This window comes from Rhincodon typus, chromosome 11, assembly GCF_021869965.1.
Source record: "Rhincodon typus isolate 14 chromosome 11, sRhiTyp1.1, whole genome shotgun sequence".
NCBI lineage: Eukaryota > Metazoa > Chordata > Chondrichthyes > Orectolobiformes > Rhincodontidae > Rhincodon > Rhincodon typus.
The window spans coordinates 34449914-34469279 of NC_063342.1; the positions used below are offsets into that span (position 1 = coordinate 34449914).

Sequence of the window (19366 nt, forward strand, 5' to 3'; positions counted from 1 at the left end):
TGTCCGTCCTCCCTGGACTGACCTATCCCCTTCCTAACTCCCTACCTGCACTCACCTTTACTGGCTCCATCCCCGCCTCTTCGACCTGTTTGTTTCCTCTCCACCTATCCTCTCCTCTATCCCTCTTCTATCCGCTTTCCACTCTCTCCCTATTTATTTCAAAACCCCCTTCCCCTTTTCTGATGAAGGGTCTAGGCCCGAAACGTCAGCCTCTCTGCTCCTATGATGCTGCTTGGCCTGCTGTGTTCATCCAGCCCTGCACCTTGTTGTCTCGGATTCTCCAGCATCTGCAGTTCCTACTATCTCTTATGAAATGTATGTATGTTTTAGTCATTCTCATTGATTGCACAGTATCCATTAGAGAAGTAACTTCTGGGTTTATTTTGGTCCCTTGTTGGAGAAGAAAGTGAAACATGTGATAGCAACAAACTGGAGATGAATTCTGGGAAGTACACGAGCACACCGAACACTGTGAAGCACCAGGCATCTGCATCCCTCTCAGAGATGGGGACACAGGGAGCTAACAATTTGTAGATAACTGGTGATAATTATTAACATCCTTGACAAATAAATGATTATCAACTCATCAATAAATGTATTGTGAAAAGATTGAATATTGTGAAGGTCATGATTGTGACAATTCACAACAAAATCCTATCCATTTCTTGAGAGTGATTCCTCAGAGGGCCTCATTTGTTTGAAGCATGCACAACCAGGTGCAAGTAGCCACACTTTGGTTATGTGGAGTTTCACGTGATGGATTTACATCTCAACTATGGAATGCATAGAATGATGACAAGGACAGATGTGAGCTTGTGCTGGACAGGGCAACAATGCAATCTAATGAATCTGGGGACTATTATAAAGGTGGTTTCAATATGCATACACTCTACAGTAGTGGAGATGATGGATGTATCAAACTCAATGGTTCGTTCATCAGTAGCACCAAAGCAAAAGGAAAATAACATTTGGCCTGCATCAGAAGAGAGTGCTGACTGGTTGGCAAGTGAATTCTGATTGGCAAAGGCATTGCCATGGAGAATTCACCCAATTTACGATAACTGACAGCTAACAGCCAAGCTTTGTTTATGTTTTAAACCAGACAAGTTGACTCTGATTGATCAAGGCATTGCTCTGAAAAATGATCCAGACAATGGCCATCATCAATGTTGTCATTTGTTTTCAACAAAATAGGTTCTAGTATGCATTCAAATACACTCTATGAAATTAATTTCCAGGCGGCCTTTGCTAGTTTAATTGTCTTGTTAAAGGTTAAAATCACCCATGATTAATGCTGTACTTTTTAAGCCCTCATTATTTATGACAATCTTTCATTATTATATTCTGTCCCACAGCTTCTATAAGGGGGCCTATTAAGTAGTCCACAAGAATCCTCTTTTCTTGACTACTTCTTATCTTCACCAAAACTGACTCTACATCCTGTTTCTCTGACTGAAGAAAATGGGGCAATGGAAGCTCGGGGAAGGTGAAAAGCATATAGTGATAGCAGCGGGGAGGACTTGGTGTGACTAGTATACAAGTGGCAAAGACCTAACACCTCGCTGTGAACCTGTAAAGTAGAGCTCAGGAAGAAAGCCCACTTGAGTATGAACTTGTAGAGGAGTTTATAAGTCTTATGTCTGGAATATATGCTGTTGGACATGCCTGCCAGAATAATGTATAGTGAAATTACAGAATGGATATTGAAACTTTTAGCCTAAGAATAGTATGGGATGTTCTCAGACAACACAGTGTAGAGCTGGAGGAACACAGCCGGCCAGGCAGCAGAGGAGCAGGAAAGCTGATGTTTCGGGTCTGAAAATCATTTTCTGAAGAAGGGTCCCAACCCGAAACGTCAGCTTCCTGTTCCCCTGATGCTGCCTGGCCTGCTGTGTTCCTCCAGCTCCACGCTGTGTTATCTCTGACTCCAGCATTGGCAGTTCTTGCTATTTATGGGATGTTCTCATGTAATTTTCCAGTCTGAACTTTGACAAGGCCCTGTCACATCTGTCACAACATCTGTCAGCCTGGTCATATTTTACATTAGAAAATTGCAAATCCAAAGAAAATATTAGAAAAATCAAATGAGGGGAAACATTTTGAAAACTTATCATAAATTTCTTTTTTTAAAACTGTGAAACTAACAAATGATAATTACTTTAGTTAGCTGCCACTCTCTTGATGATTGCTCAGCTTCATCATCAGAGATACTTAATGGTTTTGTAATTCCTTCAGAAAAGTAACAAGCCCAAATAGGATCCATTTTTTCCAATACATTGAAAAAAAAATGAAATTATTTACCAATATTTTAAAAATCTTAACTCAAAATAGAATTGTTTCTCACAATATTTGCTTGTTTAACAAATGACTTTAAGATGATTGTGTTGACGAATCATTATCACATTATCTCATCAAATAATTATTAAGATATAACTTCATTCTACATCAAACATTCAGAAAGAATTCTAGAACGATCTGCTGCAATAATTTAACCTCGTGTCCTCAGAATTTATTCAGCATTGCCCATTGGTCTGAAAACAGAATAATTTAGTTGAGTTTAAACCCATTACTTCGATTACCTGCAAAAGCAGAATTGCTTTTTTTGTGCGTTTTCTTGACAGTAATAAGATGTTTCATTTCTTTTGCAAATGCGACAGGGTCATCCCATGGTATGTATGATGATTCAAGACTTTTGGCCAACATGTCTTTTTTCTTTTCCAGTTCTCCATTCTCTTTTACTGTCGTAAGATTTATGCTCTCAAATACAAACTGCTTGAAGGCTTTCTCCACCTCAGAACTTGTCATATTTGCTAAGTGAAATAATAAATATTACAATTCATCAATTAATCATCCATATAAAAGGTCAATTGTAATAGATATCTCAGTCATAATAAGATGGCATAGTATTCTTCAAAATTAAGAACCAATATTGTAAGTGCAATAAAAAAGGATGCCCTTGATTTTCATTTTGAGTTTATCAAATTGAAATGTTTCGGTGATTCATACAACAAATCACTTTATGAAATTATGACTTTTGTCATATATACAGATTTCCATTCTAATGTATCAAGGTACTATAAACAATGACAGGATGAACTAATGTGATTTTTTAAAAAAGGTATGTTGATGGAGAAATGTCTGCTTGGATATCATAGGAATTTCCTAGTATTTGAACTATGCTATTGCATCAATGATGTCCACCTGAACTATCAAGAACAGTTATGTGGGACCTCTACTGCAGTACCCTTAACAATGTAATATACCATTCGTACAGGAATGAAGTATCAGGTTAGATGATTGGACTTAAACCTATTGATATGGATTCTTGCCTAACGAGAGTGGAAACTGAGATATCACGTGCACACTGTTCATACAACTTTATGGTTATAAAATTGACACATGCTCAAAAATCTTCACACAGAAATACAGCCTGCAACCTAACTCTCCTGTGTCCTTAGCCCCCTATCCCACACACCTGGTCTTGTTAGCACATAGTGACTAACAATAGGTAGTGTGTAATGCATACTAACAGTCTCCACAACAGCTAATCACCCTTCTAGCCAGATCATTATCAACTCCTTTGTCTATCCAACTGCTCTTATCTCTCTTTGATCTCCATCCCCAACTATTGTTTACTCCCTGTCCCCTCCCTCTCCCCTCTTCTACAATATAAACCGACATTTTCTGAGCTACTACCAGTTCTGAGGAAGGGTCACCAGACCCAAAATGTTAACTCTGATTTTTTTTCACAGATGCTGCCAGACCAGCTGAGCTTTTCCGTCAACTTCTGTTTCAGCCTGCAACCATGTGACCAGAATGCAAACATGCTAGCAACTGAGCTAGGAAGGGGAAGCTTGAAACACTGAATGGCTTACTCTTGCTCTTAGTCCTAGATTCCTAAATATGTTATTAAAAACTATTTATTAAGTTCAGCAAGCCATTTTTTAAGTTCAATAAGTTCCATAGGTTTCCTATTCAGTTTACAGCAGTCTGAATGAAGGTCTTTCACTTTGTTACAATAGAAGCCCTTAGGCCTTCAGGCTTCACTTCAACCCTCAGCCCTTTCCTTTCAAGTCAGAGAATTTATGAAGTATCCTGAGCTGCCCTTTCCTTAGCTTGGCTGTTTGTTTTCCTTTCACTCTCTCCGCTTCCATCCTTCTTAAGTTTATCGGGGTGATGGGAAAAAGATTTAATTTTATTTTCAGCTCATAATAATTAGCTATTTCTGGTGCCAGTCTAACTGTTGTTCTGGTCTTTTACATGAGTTCTAATTACTAGATGAAATGAATTTTTAAATTTATCTAAGGGAATTTCTCAGAGAGCTTTATACATGGCATTTACTCCTAACGTCTGAATCCAGTGGTCAAAACTACTTTGATCAACCTTTTCAAATTCAATATAGATCTGCCAGGCTGTTTCCTTAAATTTCAAACTTTTGCCTGCATGCCTCAGGAACTAATTTATACACCACTCTGATAGTGGCCCCCAATCCATAGAAACTTCTTCTAAAAATGATGCATAAATCCCATATGCTCTTTCTGTCAACCTGCTTTGCATGATCAATGTCCAGTTTCCCTTCAGCTAGTTAATTTGTTTTGCTACTTTCTTGAACAAAGTAAAGATCGCCTCCACTCCCTTTTCCCCAAATTAAGAAGGACATGTACAAATTTAAACATCTCCTTACTAGGCTTTGGATTAGATGTACATTTTCCTTATCAGAACTTTCTTATGCATCTGAGATTGCATTGTTTTAACTACAACTTTATAAATCAGTAATCTCTTTCTCCCTCTTGGCACTCTCCTGGGGTGGCATGGTGGCTCAGTGGTTAGCACACTGCTGCTTTATAGGGACCTGGCTTAGATTCCACCTTCGAGCAACTGTCTGTGTGGAGTTTGCATGTTCTCCCCGTGTCTGTGTGGATTCCCTCTGGGTGCTCTGGTTTCTTCCCTCAGTCAAAAGATAAGTAGGTTAGATTGTTAAATTGCCCATTGTGTTCAGGGATGTGCAGACTGGGTGGATTAGCCATTTCCTCCATGGGAAATGCAGGGTTACAAAGATGGGGGGTGGGGGATTGCTCTTTGGAGAGCAGGTGTGGGTTCAATGGGCCAAATGGTCTGCTTCCGCACTGAAGAGATTCTTTGAAATCCAGTCCTAGCCACTTCAATGCACCACCTTGCTCCCTGGCCAACATCTCTGTCTCCTGCTTGCTACAGGGTTCCAGTGAAGCCCAGCGCAAGCTGGAGGAACAACACCTCATTTTCCGCTTGGGGACCCTACAGCCCTCCGGACTCAATATTGAGTGCAATAATTTTAGGGCCTAAACTCTCCCATGTCCCAGCCCCCCACCCCACACACCAGGCCTTGTTACCACATAGCCTGCCACTACACATCCCCTGTTGTTAGTCACTAACAGTCCCCATTAACAACTATTCCCCCTCCCAGCCTGATTGTTAGCAACTCCTTTGTCTGTCCAACTGTCTTTCTCTCTCTTTAGGCTCTATCCTATCGTTTACTCCCTACCCCACCCACCTCCCTATTTTCTGCATATAAACTGACGTTTTCCCAGCCACCATCAGTTCTGAGAACGGGTCACCGGACCCGAAACGTTAACTTTGTTTTCTCCTCCACAGATGCTGCCAGACCTGCTGAGCTTTCCCAGCAACTTTGTTTTTGTTCCTCTTAAATTCTTTTTTAGTTTTAATTTTAATCCCTTTTCACTTCTTCTTCATACATAAAATGTAATGCAATTGTAACTTTCTTCGACAGTGCCTGATCCCTTGCTTATTTCCACCAATCCCAAATCTGTGCCAAAATGTCAATTATCTCTGCTTTATTAGGTTTCATTGGCACCTTTTAAATTTGTTTCTACTGGTTTAAAATTAGTTAAATCTTGTAAACCATTCAAGGATAGCTCCTCCACCTTTAAGAAAGTTTTAGCTGCTTTAAACACCATTTTGGTTCTATAATGTGAGAAGCCTGAAATCTATCCACTTATCCAATGCCATACTATTATTCCACATCCAATTTCATGTTGTATGCGTCTGCGATCCTGTACAAACCCCCAAATTATGACTGTGATGGGAGAAATAGATTGAGTATCAAACTGCACTACTCCACTAGTCATATCATTAGCGTAAATATGTTGATTCAATTCCATAACGTCTAATTGCTTTTCTTTAGTACATTGTCAAAAACACACAAAACTTCCACCAGACTTCTTTAATGGGCTCAAAATTTTTTTTATAATGAACAAAATTCATTCTTAATATAAACTCTGTTTGAAATCTAAGTTATGATCCAGAATGAAAGATTAATCTTTTAAAGGAGCAAATTATTGCAAATGCTGAAATCTGTACTGAAAACAAAAAATGCTGAAGATCTCAGTGGATCAGGCAGCATTCATGGAGAGAAAGCAAGCTAACGTTTTGAGTCTATATGACTCTTCAGCTTCAATGAAGTCATCTAGACTCAAAATGTTAGCTTGCTTTCTATCCATGGATGCTGCCTGACCCACTGAAATCTCCAGCATTTTTTTGTTGTCAGGTTAATCGTTTAATCCTTTTTATCACCTTAATTCCACTTGCAGACACTCTCATACTGCACAAAACAGAAACAAGTTTCAGCAGAGATTTTTTTAAATGAATTGCAAAAGGTCTGAAAACAAAGATCTGGAAAAAATGTGATGGCTTCTTACATCCATTGAGCTTCCTGTCAAAGAGGCTGAAATGCTGGCTGTTGTAGGTTGGTGATAAATGTTGAGCTCCGATTCCAACCAACTGGATTTGAGTTGTTGAGAGTGATCACAATATGCTACTACAGGTTTTACCAAGTAGGCATAAATAACAGTATTTGGAAACACTACCAGGTTCCCAGGAAATTCTACTAAGAAAAAGGATTTCCAGAGAGAAATTGCAGCCCTGAGGTGGCTTCTTTTACTTTCTGACTGCTAAGTCTATCAAATAAAACTAGAAAGGGGTCGCTAGGCAAACATTAGCATAGGAGCCCCTGGAGCCCTCAAAATTAGGTTATCCTAATAATTAATGAACCCACTCTCTTATCTCCTTGAAAACTTTGCCTAGCAGCTTTTCCAAGGTCATTTGATCTCATGTTAAAAATATCAAGTGGCTTATGCCATACATTAAACTCTTGATTTTATTTCCAATAACGTCTCTTAATCCAGAAAATATCCAATGGAACAAAATTTTCCAGTATTTCCTAGATACTATAATGTGTATTCTGAACTTCACTAGTAACACAGGCATTGTACATCTGGAATTGATGGGTGGGAAGGTTTGGTTACTGACAAACCAGCGGAGGAAGAGGAAACACTTTAGTCCTCCCCACATTCTTCATCATAATCCCAACCAATCTTGGGTAGAACTCTGTACAATTTCTTGCCCACATAATTAACCTTAAGCAAATAATCTTCAAAGAGGGTAATCCACCTCAGCAAAGAATTTAATTGTTAAGAATTGAGGTTCTCAAATTATGTTGTGGGAATGTAGAATATGGAAGCAGAACACATACATGTGAGAGTCTTCTCTGTTATTATATTGGAACTGGAATCGATTTAAGATGATCAATGCTTTCTCCAAAGCAGTAGAGCAGAACTTCATGGATAAATGTTAAGCCATCAGATTTCTTACATTTGACAGTGTAATTTCAGGCTACGTTGTAGAAAAGTTGGATTACAATTTTCATTATTTATTACACTATATCCTTCTATATACATGTGTACACATGCACACATGTTCTGAACAAAATGTAAGAATACAATAAGCATCCATAATAATATTGTAATGACAGAATTAGACTGCAATATCTCACCATTGGTGCAATGGTACATAAGCTCTTGGATACTGGCCAAACGTTTAGTATCAACCTCAGGTGAAGGATGAGTAAAATTAAGAAACTTCTCTAAAGACAGTTTTTTCATCATTTCCTGTTCAACCTTGGCAGGGTCAAAGCCTTGTAGTATCTGAAATAAGAGGAAAAAGTTTCATTCCATTTTTACTAAAATAGTTTTATTGCAAAAATTGAGAGTATAACGAAGGTGAAACAGATCTGAACTCATAAGACTTACTAACTCATTAATTTTGATTCCTTTTAAAAATAAGAGATACAGTTCTGTTTAGATACAGAGAACGGATTAAACTAAATTTCTAGCACAAAGGGAACATAGGGAATAAAAGGAGGAACAGGCCATTGGCTCAGAATCTCTTCCATTGTTCAAAAATTCATGCCTGACCATCTACCTCTATATCATTTTTTTCCGGTATACATCTCTTAATGTCATTAGTTTCTAGTAAACTATTGAGTTGGTCTTGAATGTGCTCAATGATTGAGCTGGGCTGAACTCAGCTGGGCTACAGAATTCCAAAGATTCATTTCTATCTGAGCAAAATGGATCCTCCTCATCTCAGTGTTAAATGGCCTACATCTTATTCTGACACTGATTATAGACTTACCAGGCAGGGCAAACATCCTATCCACATCTATCCTGTCATGCCCTGTAAGAATAGAAATCTTTGAACTTTCAATGAGATCACTCTCACTCACTTTAAAAATCTAGAAGATACAGGCCCAGAATGTTCAACCTCTCCTTGTATGGCAATCCTGTCATTCCAGGGATTAGTCTAGTGACTCTTGGTTGAACTCACTTTGTGGGAAGTACATCCTTCCTTAGATAACTGCACACAATAATCTAGCTCTCACTCTTTGAGAAGTACATTGTCCTTCTGTGTTCCTTGTTGCTAAGTGAATAACCTCACATTTATTTATATGATATTCCACTTGCCAAAATCTTGTTCATTCACTTGGCCTGCCTAAATCCTCTTGAAGCCCCTTGCATCCTCTTCACAGCTCACATTCCCATCTAGTTTTGGGTCATCAGCAAATTTGGAAATACCATATTTGATCCCTATTGTGTTCTTGCACTGTTTTCCTAACAAATAGGACTCTCGTGCGGGACTGGTAAATGTTGTAGGTTCAATTTACTTGAAAATCTAAGATAAATTTATACGTCAGACAGAATTATGACCGAAGCCCAGTACAAAGAAATACGGCTGTACATCCTTATATGTGCATACTTGGATGTTGCAACTTGGAATCCTCATAGCTGCTGGTCACAAGGTCTCATCCTTGTCCTCAGGTTATTAGCACAGCCCTTAAAGTGATACTTCAACAGTCCAGCATCCAAATTAGTTGTATAGTTTGTGACAGCTGTGATCCAAGCACTGATCCTTTCAGCACCCAACAACTAAGAGCCTGCCAAGGGAGAATGACCAATTTATTGCTCTGTTTTCAGTCTATTAACAAATTCTGATTCCCAATCCCATGTGATCTAATTTTGTCTATTAACCACATGTTCTTGGACCTTATTGAAAACCTGTAAATCCAAAAACATCAGATCATTAATGCTCCTTCATTTATGCTACAAGTAGCATCACCAAAGAATGCAAACAGGTTTGTAAAACATGATTTCCCTTTCCAAAATCTGGCCAATCATATACCATTACTTTCTCGGAGGCTTTTGTGGCTAGTGGTAGTGTCTCTACCATACATCCTGAAGGATCCCTTCAAATCCCATCTGCCCAGGAGATTGTCACAATATGTTTGAATTGGTTGAGTAAAAATAATTTCTGTGTATTCCATACCCAAACTACTCGCTGAGTGAATCTTCTTACACCACCTTTGCTTCTTTTGCACATCGCTTTAAATCTATGCTGGCTCATTCATACTCTTTTTACAAGTGGGAACAGTTTACCCCATCTACTCTATCTAACCATGTAAACAATTCACCAAAGATAAACATAGATAATCAAGGGTGCTTGGTCATTGTGCTAGGCAGATTGTTAGGATGCTATGATCCACTTCATTAAATGATTGTCACTTACAATGATGATGTCTTAGTTGAGATGACAAGTTTTATTATAAACATACCCTTGAATGCCAAAGCATTAAACACAGTCAATCCTCATACTCGTGCACACACACAAAAATAAGTTACCTTCAAGTGATGTGTCCGCCATGTCAAAGTATCATGGAGATTAAGAAGCAAGGGCTGTTTAAGCTCTTCATGTGACCTCTTTTGTTCAGACTTTTTTAACTCTTCAGTCATTATCTGTGTAAGAATATTAAATGTAAGGCATATTATGCTCAAATCAGAATTAATAAATTAAGAACTATCCCATTGTCAAGAAACCCCAAATATTGTTGAAATGAATGGAGTGTGTTAGTAAACAAAAACCTCTAGCCACGGTTTTACTGGATATAGGTATACATCTATATTTTAAAAAGAAGAAAACCTGCACATAACCCTCCATTAGAAATTTGATTAGACACAGAACAAAAACGGACAAACAACTGAAACAGCAAGCAAAAGCCAAACTAAAGTTTCAGGTACAACTTCTCGCAAAATTCATAGCTGAAAGCTCTAGGCAAGGGCAGTAAGGGTGCTGGTGCTAGATGATGGTTGACAGATTATGACACTCCAGCAGTAATAAACAAACTTGATGGGAAAGGTGGTATTTTCCAGTCTGTAAATGTATATTATTCATACAGTGTTACTTCTGAACTGACTTTAAATGTCTACACCTGTAAATTGTGTGTGCAAATTCTGGTATATGTAATTCATTAAGTTCACATGGGTATCAATTTAGTCAAAAGAAAAGTGTAAACACTAAATACATTTTTTGGTTATCCTTCTGTACTTTGCTGTAACTGGTGGAGGTACCTGTTGTTCTTTCTCAAGTACAGATTTTGGATTTTTCAAAATTGATGAAGAAGTTTCTTCAGCTGGAGGAATCTGCATACATCAAAACAAGCAAAAATAATGCTGAAAAATAGGTTTGAACCTTCAGTCATAGAGTTATACAGTATGGAAACAGACCCTTTGGTCCAACTCATCCACACCAACCAGATATCCTAAACTGATCTAGTTCCATTTGCCAGCATTTGGCCCATATCCCTCTAAACCCTTCCTATTCATGGGGAAATACCTCTGTTTGTCTCTGCTTTGGCTGGTGCTGTTATGGATGTGTTGTGCCAGTCGATCTTGTGTCCTTCTTTGTCTGTGTGTATTAAGACCAGTGAGAATTGGTCATGTCTCTTGGTGGCTAGCTGGTGGTCATGTATCCTTATTGTCAGTTTTCTTCCAGTTTGGCCTATGTAATGTTTCTCACAGTCCTTGCATGGTATTTTGTATATTACATTAGTTTTATTGGTTGTGAGTATGAGATCCTTTGAGTTCATCAGTAGCTGTCGCAGACTGGTTGTTAGTTTGTGGGCTACGCTGATACCTTGGGGTCTGAGTCGTCTTGTGGTCATGTCTGATATGTCTCTGATGTACAGTAGGGTGACTAGTATGTCTGGCCGTGTTATATCTTCTTGTTGTGGTCTGTCGTGGAGGTAAGGTGGATAGTGATTTTTGATTGATGCCAATCACCCAAGCAAACGGAGACATATAAATAACATGCAGGACAGAACACCAACGCTTCACTGGAGGCACACTTATGATGTTACCTAGCAGGGTGATGAAATGTCTGTAATCAAACAGACCAGCTGAGCGAGCAAGTCTACAACATGCATATCCTCCACCCCCAATGCAGCAGTATGTACAATCTACAAGATTCATTGCAGTAACTCATCCAGATTTCTCCTCCATGACGTCTACCATCTGGAAAGACAAAGAGGCAGCTACAAGGAACACCATTATTTGTACACCATCCCAACTTGGAACTATATCATCTTCACTGTTTCTGGCTCAAAATCCTGGAACAGCCTTTCTAACAGCACTGCATATGTCATTACACCCCAAAGACTGCAACGGTTCAAGAAGGAAGCTTACTACCACCTTCTCTAGGTCAATCAGGGGTGGCAATAAATACTGGCCTCGCCAATGACATGCACATATAATGGACAAATTTTTAAAAAAATTAAAATCATATAATTACTGCTGCTTTGTAAATTTGACTGAAGAGATGATCTCTGATGTTGGGTTTAGCTCCATGAAAACTAATAAAATAACAAAAGGGAACAATGAAGAGGTGAGGCAGGGTACATGCATTACCAGACAAATGTTGGAAGAGTCAGATTTTATTACTTGCCTGGTCTCTAACTTGGAATGATGTATGTCTGGATGAATTCGATATTTGCTTCTGTGAAGGTTCCTTAAGCTCTTGAATTATTTTCTGTACAAAAGTTTTAAAGGTGGAAAATGTTATTCAGGAATCAAGATTTTTCATTTCCATATTATTCTTATCTCATGAATTAGTTACCAATAAATACGTCTTTGCAATAGGATCAGACAAACATCTACAAGGACAAAGGGTGGAGTCATACTGTCCTAGCTTCTGGTACAACAGTACAAATTAATTTCGATCAAGGACCTGATTTCCCAGCTACCGTTTCACAGAACTATCCAAGTAAGAGCCTTCTCCAAGCTCCCTGACCTATTGGGAAGGATAGTAGGATGATGTGACATTTGTCGGAGGAAGAATTCCCATTTAAAGTGACAATATTATGTTTCACAAAAGTTCAGGAGAACACGAATCTTTCAAACATCACTGCATCACCCCAGGAATAGAGAAGGCAGCTGACCCCATCCCTATTTGGATGTCTCACCCTCACCTGGAGATCAAATTGAGGGGCAGCAATGAAGTCAGCTGCCCCAAGGACAGTAAAGGAGGGAAATCTCACCAAATAAGTAGGTGTGGATGGAAATGGTCATGGAAGTGGTTTGCTGGCGGTGGGGATTTCCTTCAATCTGGAGACAGTGCACAAGAGCAGTGGCGCAATACTTTAGAGTGCCATTCCCACTCTGCTTTAGTCATCTCTTGACAGAACAGCCTCAAAGTACCACACATTGCAGGTCAACTCAGTTCTCTCTCCAAACAATGCCCATCTCACAACCAAAACACTCACTTGACCTTTAGCCTGTTGCCTGCGTGCACCCATGCAAGACGATCCACAAAAGGTCCTTTCCTCTTTAAACCCAAAACATTGCTAGCACTCTCACCTCAATGCTTTCGTGCCTTGTAGGAGAAAAGAAGACACAACTTGATGAGAGACAGAAGTAGGATAGCAGTGAGCTGTGTGTGTGCCACCAGTTGTACTATGTTAACCATTGAAAATGCATGCACACATGGTCCATTGGGAGGGACGTCTTGTCTCATTAAGATGTCAGCAATGAGCTGCTATGGGAACCTGAGACTTCTGAGGCATGAATATACAGGTATATCTAGAGAATTGGTCCCAAGTTAGGAAATCCAGCAAACATAATGGACTAAATGGTCTTTTTCTGCACTGTAGTAATTTTGCGATTAATTGATGAATGAAAAGGCTTGGGTGGGAAGTAAAGTACAGGAGTAAAACAGAGTGTGTCATATGCATAGCTGTCACATATAGCATTAAGTCTGTTTGTTTTGTTTAGTTTTTTAGAAACAAGAACATTTGTACTTTGTCACAAAATGTAGAACCCAGTGGTGTAATTTACTGATCACTAACAGAGGATTGTAATGACATATACCTATTGAACCCATCTGATTGAAAAATGTCAAGCAGCTAAATAAGAAGATTTCAGTTACATCTGATCTGTATTCGATAACTTGCTTGTTCCACATTCAAATACTGCATAAGGTACTCATCCATTCTCATGCCATCAGTCACAGCATTAGCTTGGCCCCACCTGGCGTACTGTAGTCAGACAGAATAGAATAGAATATCCTTTATTGTCACGTGTACTCAAGAACAGAAGTACAGGACTACAGTGAAAAGTTTACAATGTCGCCTCTTATGGTGCCATCTTAGGTACAAAGTACCTAGGTACAGATCTTAGTTACAAAAAGAGGAATTAGAAGAAAATAGCTGCACTACTTTACAGTGATTCATAGTATAAGTTAGAAATAAGACATAGTTAAAAGGATGGGGCTGGATGAACACCCAGCCCTGCACCTTGTTGTCTCGGAAAATCCAGCCCTGCACCTTGTTGTCTCGGATTCTCCAGTTCCTACTATCTCCCATAGTTAAAAGGATACTCACTACAGTCAAATAAACATTACATTGCAGTAGCACACTTCCACATGTGGTCTGACGGCCCGTGTCACACCCCAGTCCAACAACCAGCCCCGTCCCGCTCCAAGCCTCCAGTTTGCTCTGCTCTGGGGCTCGATTCCCCTGCACCAGGCTCCGCTCCGGGGATCGATTCCCCCGTACCAGCCTCCGCTGCGGGGATCGATTCCCCCGCACCAGCCTCCGCTCCGGGGATCGATTCCCCCGCACCAGCCTCCGCTCCGGGGATCGATTCCCCCGCACCAGCCTCCGCTCCGGGGATCGATTCCCCCGCACCAGGCTCCGGTCCGGGGCTCGATTCCCCCGCACCAGGCTCCGGTCCGGGGCTTTATTCCCCCGCACCAGCCTCCGCTCTATCAACTTGCCTCCAGGACTCGCCTGCGGCAGCCTCCGTTCCAGAGTTAGCTCCTCCATTTCAACCAGGTAGCTCAAAAGTTGGAAAAAAAATGCAGAAAAGAAGGAAAAAAAAGAGGATATGAAAGGTTTGATGAGAATGCAGAGAGGTTTATGAGAATGATTTCAGAGATGAGGAATTTCAGTTAGAAGGTCTGATTTGAGAGTGCAATCTGCAGAAAGTGGTGTTTGGTAATTTAGTAAGCATAAGATTTTCAGACTTAATCTCTTGCTTTAGAATCTAGGACTAATTGCTGCAAGGTATTTAACAAAAGCAGCTGTTTAGTTGGGTTTAATTCTAAAGGGTTGACAATTAAGACTCTGTTTGGACTGAGGAGACTAAAACTGAGGTAAAGTGACAATCTTTAAGATTAAGTAATTAGAAAAGTTAGCAAGTATGACTAAGTAAATTTAAATCATGGCGGGTGAGTCATCCAAGTGGAATGTGTGACCTGTCATATGAGTCAACTCATGAACCCTATCAGCATCCTAGATGAGCAGGAAGTGCTCCCAACTGCAGAAACTTGAGTTCCACGATTTGGAGTTTAAGCAGCGGTTAGAAACACACCTGTGAGGCTCAAAGTTATGTGTTATCACGTCTAGAAAGGTGAGGGCCTTTCTGACCGTGGTGGCAGGGAATCCTCAGCTGAGGAAAAAGGTGGACATGCCTGGGGCCCCCTGATACTGGGAAGCCCAGCCCTATTGACCTTGCAAAGTTCTCATGAACAACATCTGGAGGTTTGTGCCAAATTTGGGAGAGCTGCATCACAGACTGGTCATGCAACGACCTGACATTGTCTATTCTGTATGATTCTGAGCATATGACTATGTCACCATCAGCATCCCTGACTATACTCTCTCCCACCAGCAGGATAGACTGACTAGAGGTGGTGAGACAGCGGTTTACTGTCAGGATGGAGCTGACCTGGGAGCCCTGAATATTGCTGACCCTATGAAATCTCATAGTATCAGTTAAAATATGAACACAACTTGAAGGAAGCTCTGGGAATGACCTGACCAAGTTAGAGGTGCTAGACTGGACCTGCGTAAGTGGTTGGAGAACCAACAAGAGGGAAAAATCTACCTGATCTTGTCCTCACCAATAATCCTGTTGCTGATGTGTGCATCCAAGACAATATTGGTAAGAGTAACCACTTCATAGTCCTTGTGAAGACAAAGTCCCACCTTTATAGTGAGGATATGCACTATCACAATGTCAGGCACTATAACCAAGCTAGACAGGATATCTTTAGTCAGATCCAGTAAATCAAAACTTGCAGCCCACACGGTGCTACAAGCCATCATCAGCTACAGAAAGTAAACCCTTAGCCCAGCAGATCCCCACTCTATCAATATCACTAAGCTGTGAAATTAAGCCTGGATCAATGAAGAATACAAAAGGCAATAGCTAAAAAGGAGGTAATAGCAATAACTAAAACCATAGGACCATAAGACATAGGAGCTAAAGTAGGCCATAAAATGAGATCCTGGCTGATCTGATCATCCTCAACTCTATTTTCCATCCTTTTCCTCATAACCCTTGATTCAGTTACTGATTAGAAATCCATCTCACCAGTGAATATACTTAACAAGTCAGCCTCCTCAGCCCTATGCTGCAAATAATTTTACAAATTCACTATCCTCAGTAGAAATTTTTCCTCATCTCAGAAGCAGAGTCATATCGGACTCAAAATGTTACTCTGTTTCTCTCACCATTGATACTGCCGTATCTGTTGAACTTCTCCAGCACTGTCTGTTTTTAGGTCATTAAGTTCCCTAAGTTTGTTCCACCAGTCAACGAGATCATTGCTAATCTACAACCCATTTCGATTTATTTACCTTTGCCTGTATTCCTTCAAAATTTTGGATAACAAAAATCTCAGTCATAAAATTTACAATTGATGTAGGATCAAATGCCATTTGAGGAAGTATTGAAACTTTTAGAATCTTTTTGATATAATTTTATTTCTCAAATGTCTGGCTCCATTTTTTAGATCTAGGCTCTTGGTTCTTGACTCCACAACAAGCAGTGATAGTTTTTCTCTATCAATCATATCACTTTCTCCTTAGTGTCTTGAAAATGTTGATGAAATCATCCCTTACGCTCCTAAATTATATACAGTTCTGGTCACCACACTACCAGAAGCAAGTGGATGCTTTGGAGAGGGTACAGAAAAGGCTTACAAGGATGTTGCCTGGTATGGGGGATCTTAGCTATGAAGAAAGGTTGGATAGACTGGGTTTGTTTTCATTGGAACTCAGGAGGTTGAGGGGCAACCTGATAGAAGTTTATAAGATTGTGAGTGGCATAGATAGAGTGGAAAGTGTGAGGCTTTTTCCCAGGGTTGAGGGGTCAGGTACTACGGGACAACAGATTCAAGGTGCGAGGTGGGGGGTGGGGGAGTTTAAAAGAGATGTGCGAGGCACGTTTTTCACACAAAGGGTGGTGAGTACCTGGAACATGCTGCCAGAGGAGGTGGTGGAAGCAGACACAATAGCAGCATTCAAGAAGGACCTGGACGAATACGTTATTAGGAAGGGAATAGTGGGATACGGGTGCTGTAAGTGAAGACAGTTTTAAATATGGATGGGCAAAATGTGTCAGCACAGGGCTGAAGGGCCTGTTCCTGTGCTGTATTGTTCTTTGTCGTAAATTCTAAACCCTAGTTTGTTAGTTTCAAACCTGAGCGTTCAGCTGCACTCCTTTTAAGGTCAAAATATTCTTCTTAAAGTATATTGCTCAGAATGGCTCACTACATTCTATGTGTTTTTTAAAGCAAGACTTAGTATTACATGAATTCTACCCCATTGTATTCAATTCTTAATACAAAAGTCAGCATTCTATTACATCTTTTGATTATTTACTGTTACTTTATGGTATTTTAATGATCTACGCACCAGCAAACCACTTTGGATCTCCACTGTTTCTAGTTTTTCATCATTTAAACGTACTCTGCTGTATCCTTTACAGACCCTAAATGATGATCTCACAATTGTCTACAGTGAACTCCATTTATCACAGTTATGCCCATTCATTTAACCTATCATTTGTAATTTCATGCTCATATGTACACTGCTTATAATGCCACAATCTTTTTTCCAACAGCAAATTTTGAACAGTGATTTTGCATCCCAGAGCTACAGGCTCATAGAGTAACTTTAATATAGAAGGAGCCAAATGGCCTATTGTTCTTTATACAGCAATGCAGTCAATCCTACTTTCTCTATTCCTGCATTCCTGCCTTTTCATTTCCCCCACATCCATCCAATTTTCAGTTGAAATCTTGAACAAAAACAGAAGTTGTTGGAAAAGTTCAGCAGGCCTGGGTCTGAGCCAGAGGCAGTCACCGAGGAATGTGATATGGCTGTGGAAACTAGCTTTAGCAAATACCTAGTCAAACACCAGTGAAATTAATGTCAGTGGACAAGAAGAAAGATTGGAACAGAAATCCTGTCGGAGAGAGGAGCAGAACTTCTTCAACGTGGGCATGCCTAGAAGAGATGTGGCAGTGAGTTAAATACTAAATAAAAACTGAAAGAACTATGGATGTTGTAAATCAGGAACAAAAACATAAGTTACTGGGAAAGCTCAGCAGGTCTGCCAGAACTTCTCCAGCAACTTCTGTTTTTATTCTTGATTTACAGCATCCACAGTTCTTTCAATTTTTATTTAATATTTAACTTACTGGCACATCTCTTTCTGGCATGCCCACCTTGAAGAAGTTTTGCTCCTGTCTCTGATAGGATTTCCATTCCAATCTTTTTTCTTGTCCACCGACTTTAATTTCACTGTCACTCCTGGTGTTTGACCAGGTATTTGCTAAAACTCATTTCCACAGCCATATCATATTCCTCAGTGACTGCCTCTGGCTCAGACCAGACCTGCTGAGCTTTTCCAGCAACTTCTGTTTTTGTTTCTGTTTTGCAGCATCTGCAGTTCTTTCATTTTTTTCGGCTGAAATCATGATCAGCTGTACTTCCACCAACCTCATTGACAGCAAGTATCCAAATCAGTACCACTCGTTAAGTAAAAGATTTTTTTTTCCCTTCACTCCTTGTGGAAATCTCTAAAATGTTAAACCTGTGCCCTCAGCCTTTGCGCCAAGAACAAATCGGAACAGGTCTCCTGTTTACCTTATCCAGATCAGTCAAAGTTTTACACTACAATAAAATCGCCCCTCAATGTGCTTTGCCACAAACATAAAATTTGCTAAATAAAACAAATTTAAAAATATTAAATTCCACCTATTATCTTGTGTAAGAGAAAGTTCTGCAAAATTTAAAATAAATAAACCTAATATAATAAAGCAGCACAGTGGCTCAGTGGTTAGCACCGCTGCCTCACAATGCCAGGAACCCGGGTTCAATTCCAGCCTTGGGTGACTGCTTGAGTGGAGCCTACACATCCTCCTGGTGTCTGCATGGGTTTCCACTGGGTAGTCTGGCAAGTCCAAAGATGTGCAGGTTAGGTGGATTGGCCATTCTAAATTTTCCATAGTGTCCAGGGATGTGCAGGCTAGTTGGATTATCCACGGTAAATACAGGACTACAGGGATAGGGTAGGGAGCTGGATTTGGGTGGTATTCTCTTTGGAGGGTTGGTGCAGACTCGATGGCTGAATGGCCTCTTTCTGCACTGTAGGGATCCAATAACGTTCAATGTACCAAACAAAAATTTATGATATAATCTGACCTCAATTGTATTGGTTTGTCATTTATTGTCAGCTATTTAATGTTTCTTTAATGACCCAATTGAAACCATCTCCAACCCACTTCCTCATTCTCCATTTGAGCCAAAGTATATATTTATAGTTGAGACAACAAGGTGCAGAGCTGGATGAACACAGCAGACCAAGCAGCATCATAAGAGCAGAAAGGCTGACGTTTCGGGCCTAGACCCTTC

At 40.0% G+C, this 19366-nt stretch overlaps 1 protein-coding gene across 1 annotated transcript in view; it reads right to left on the reverse strand.

Moving 5' to 3' along the window:
- spag17 (sperm associated antigen 17) overlaps positions 1–19366 on the reverse strand; it is a 216366-nt gene that overhangs the window by 154811 nt on the left and 42189 nt on the right. The window contains 5 exon segments of the mRNA XM_048603090.1: positions 2580–2810; positions 7829–7979; positions 10011–10124; positions 10737–10808; positions 11956–12192. Coding sequence (XP_048459047.1) covers positions 2580–2810; positions 7829–7979; positions 10011–10124; positions 10737–10808; positions 11956–12192 — 805 coding nt within the window.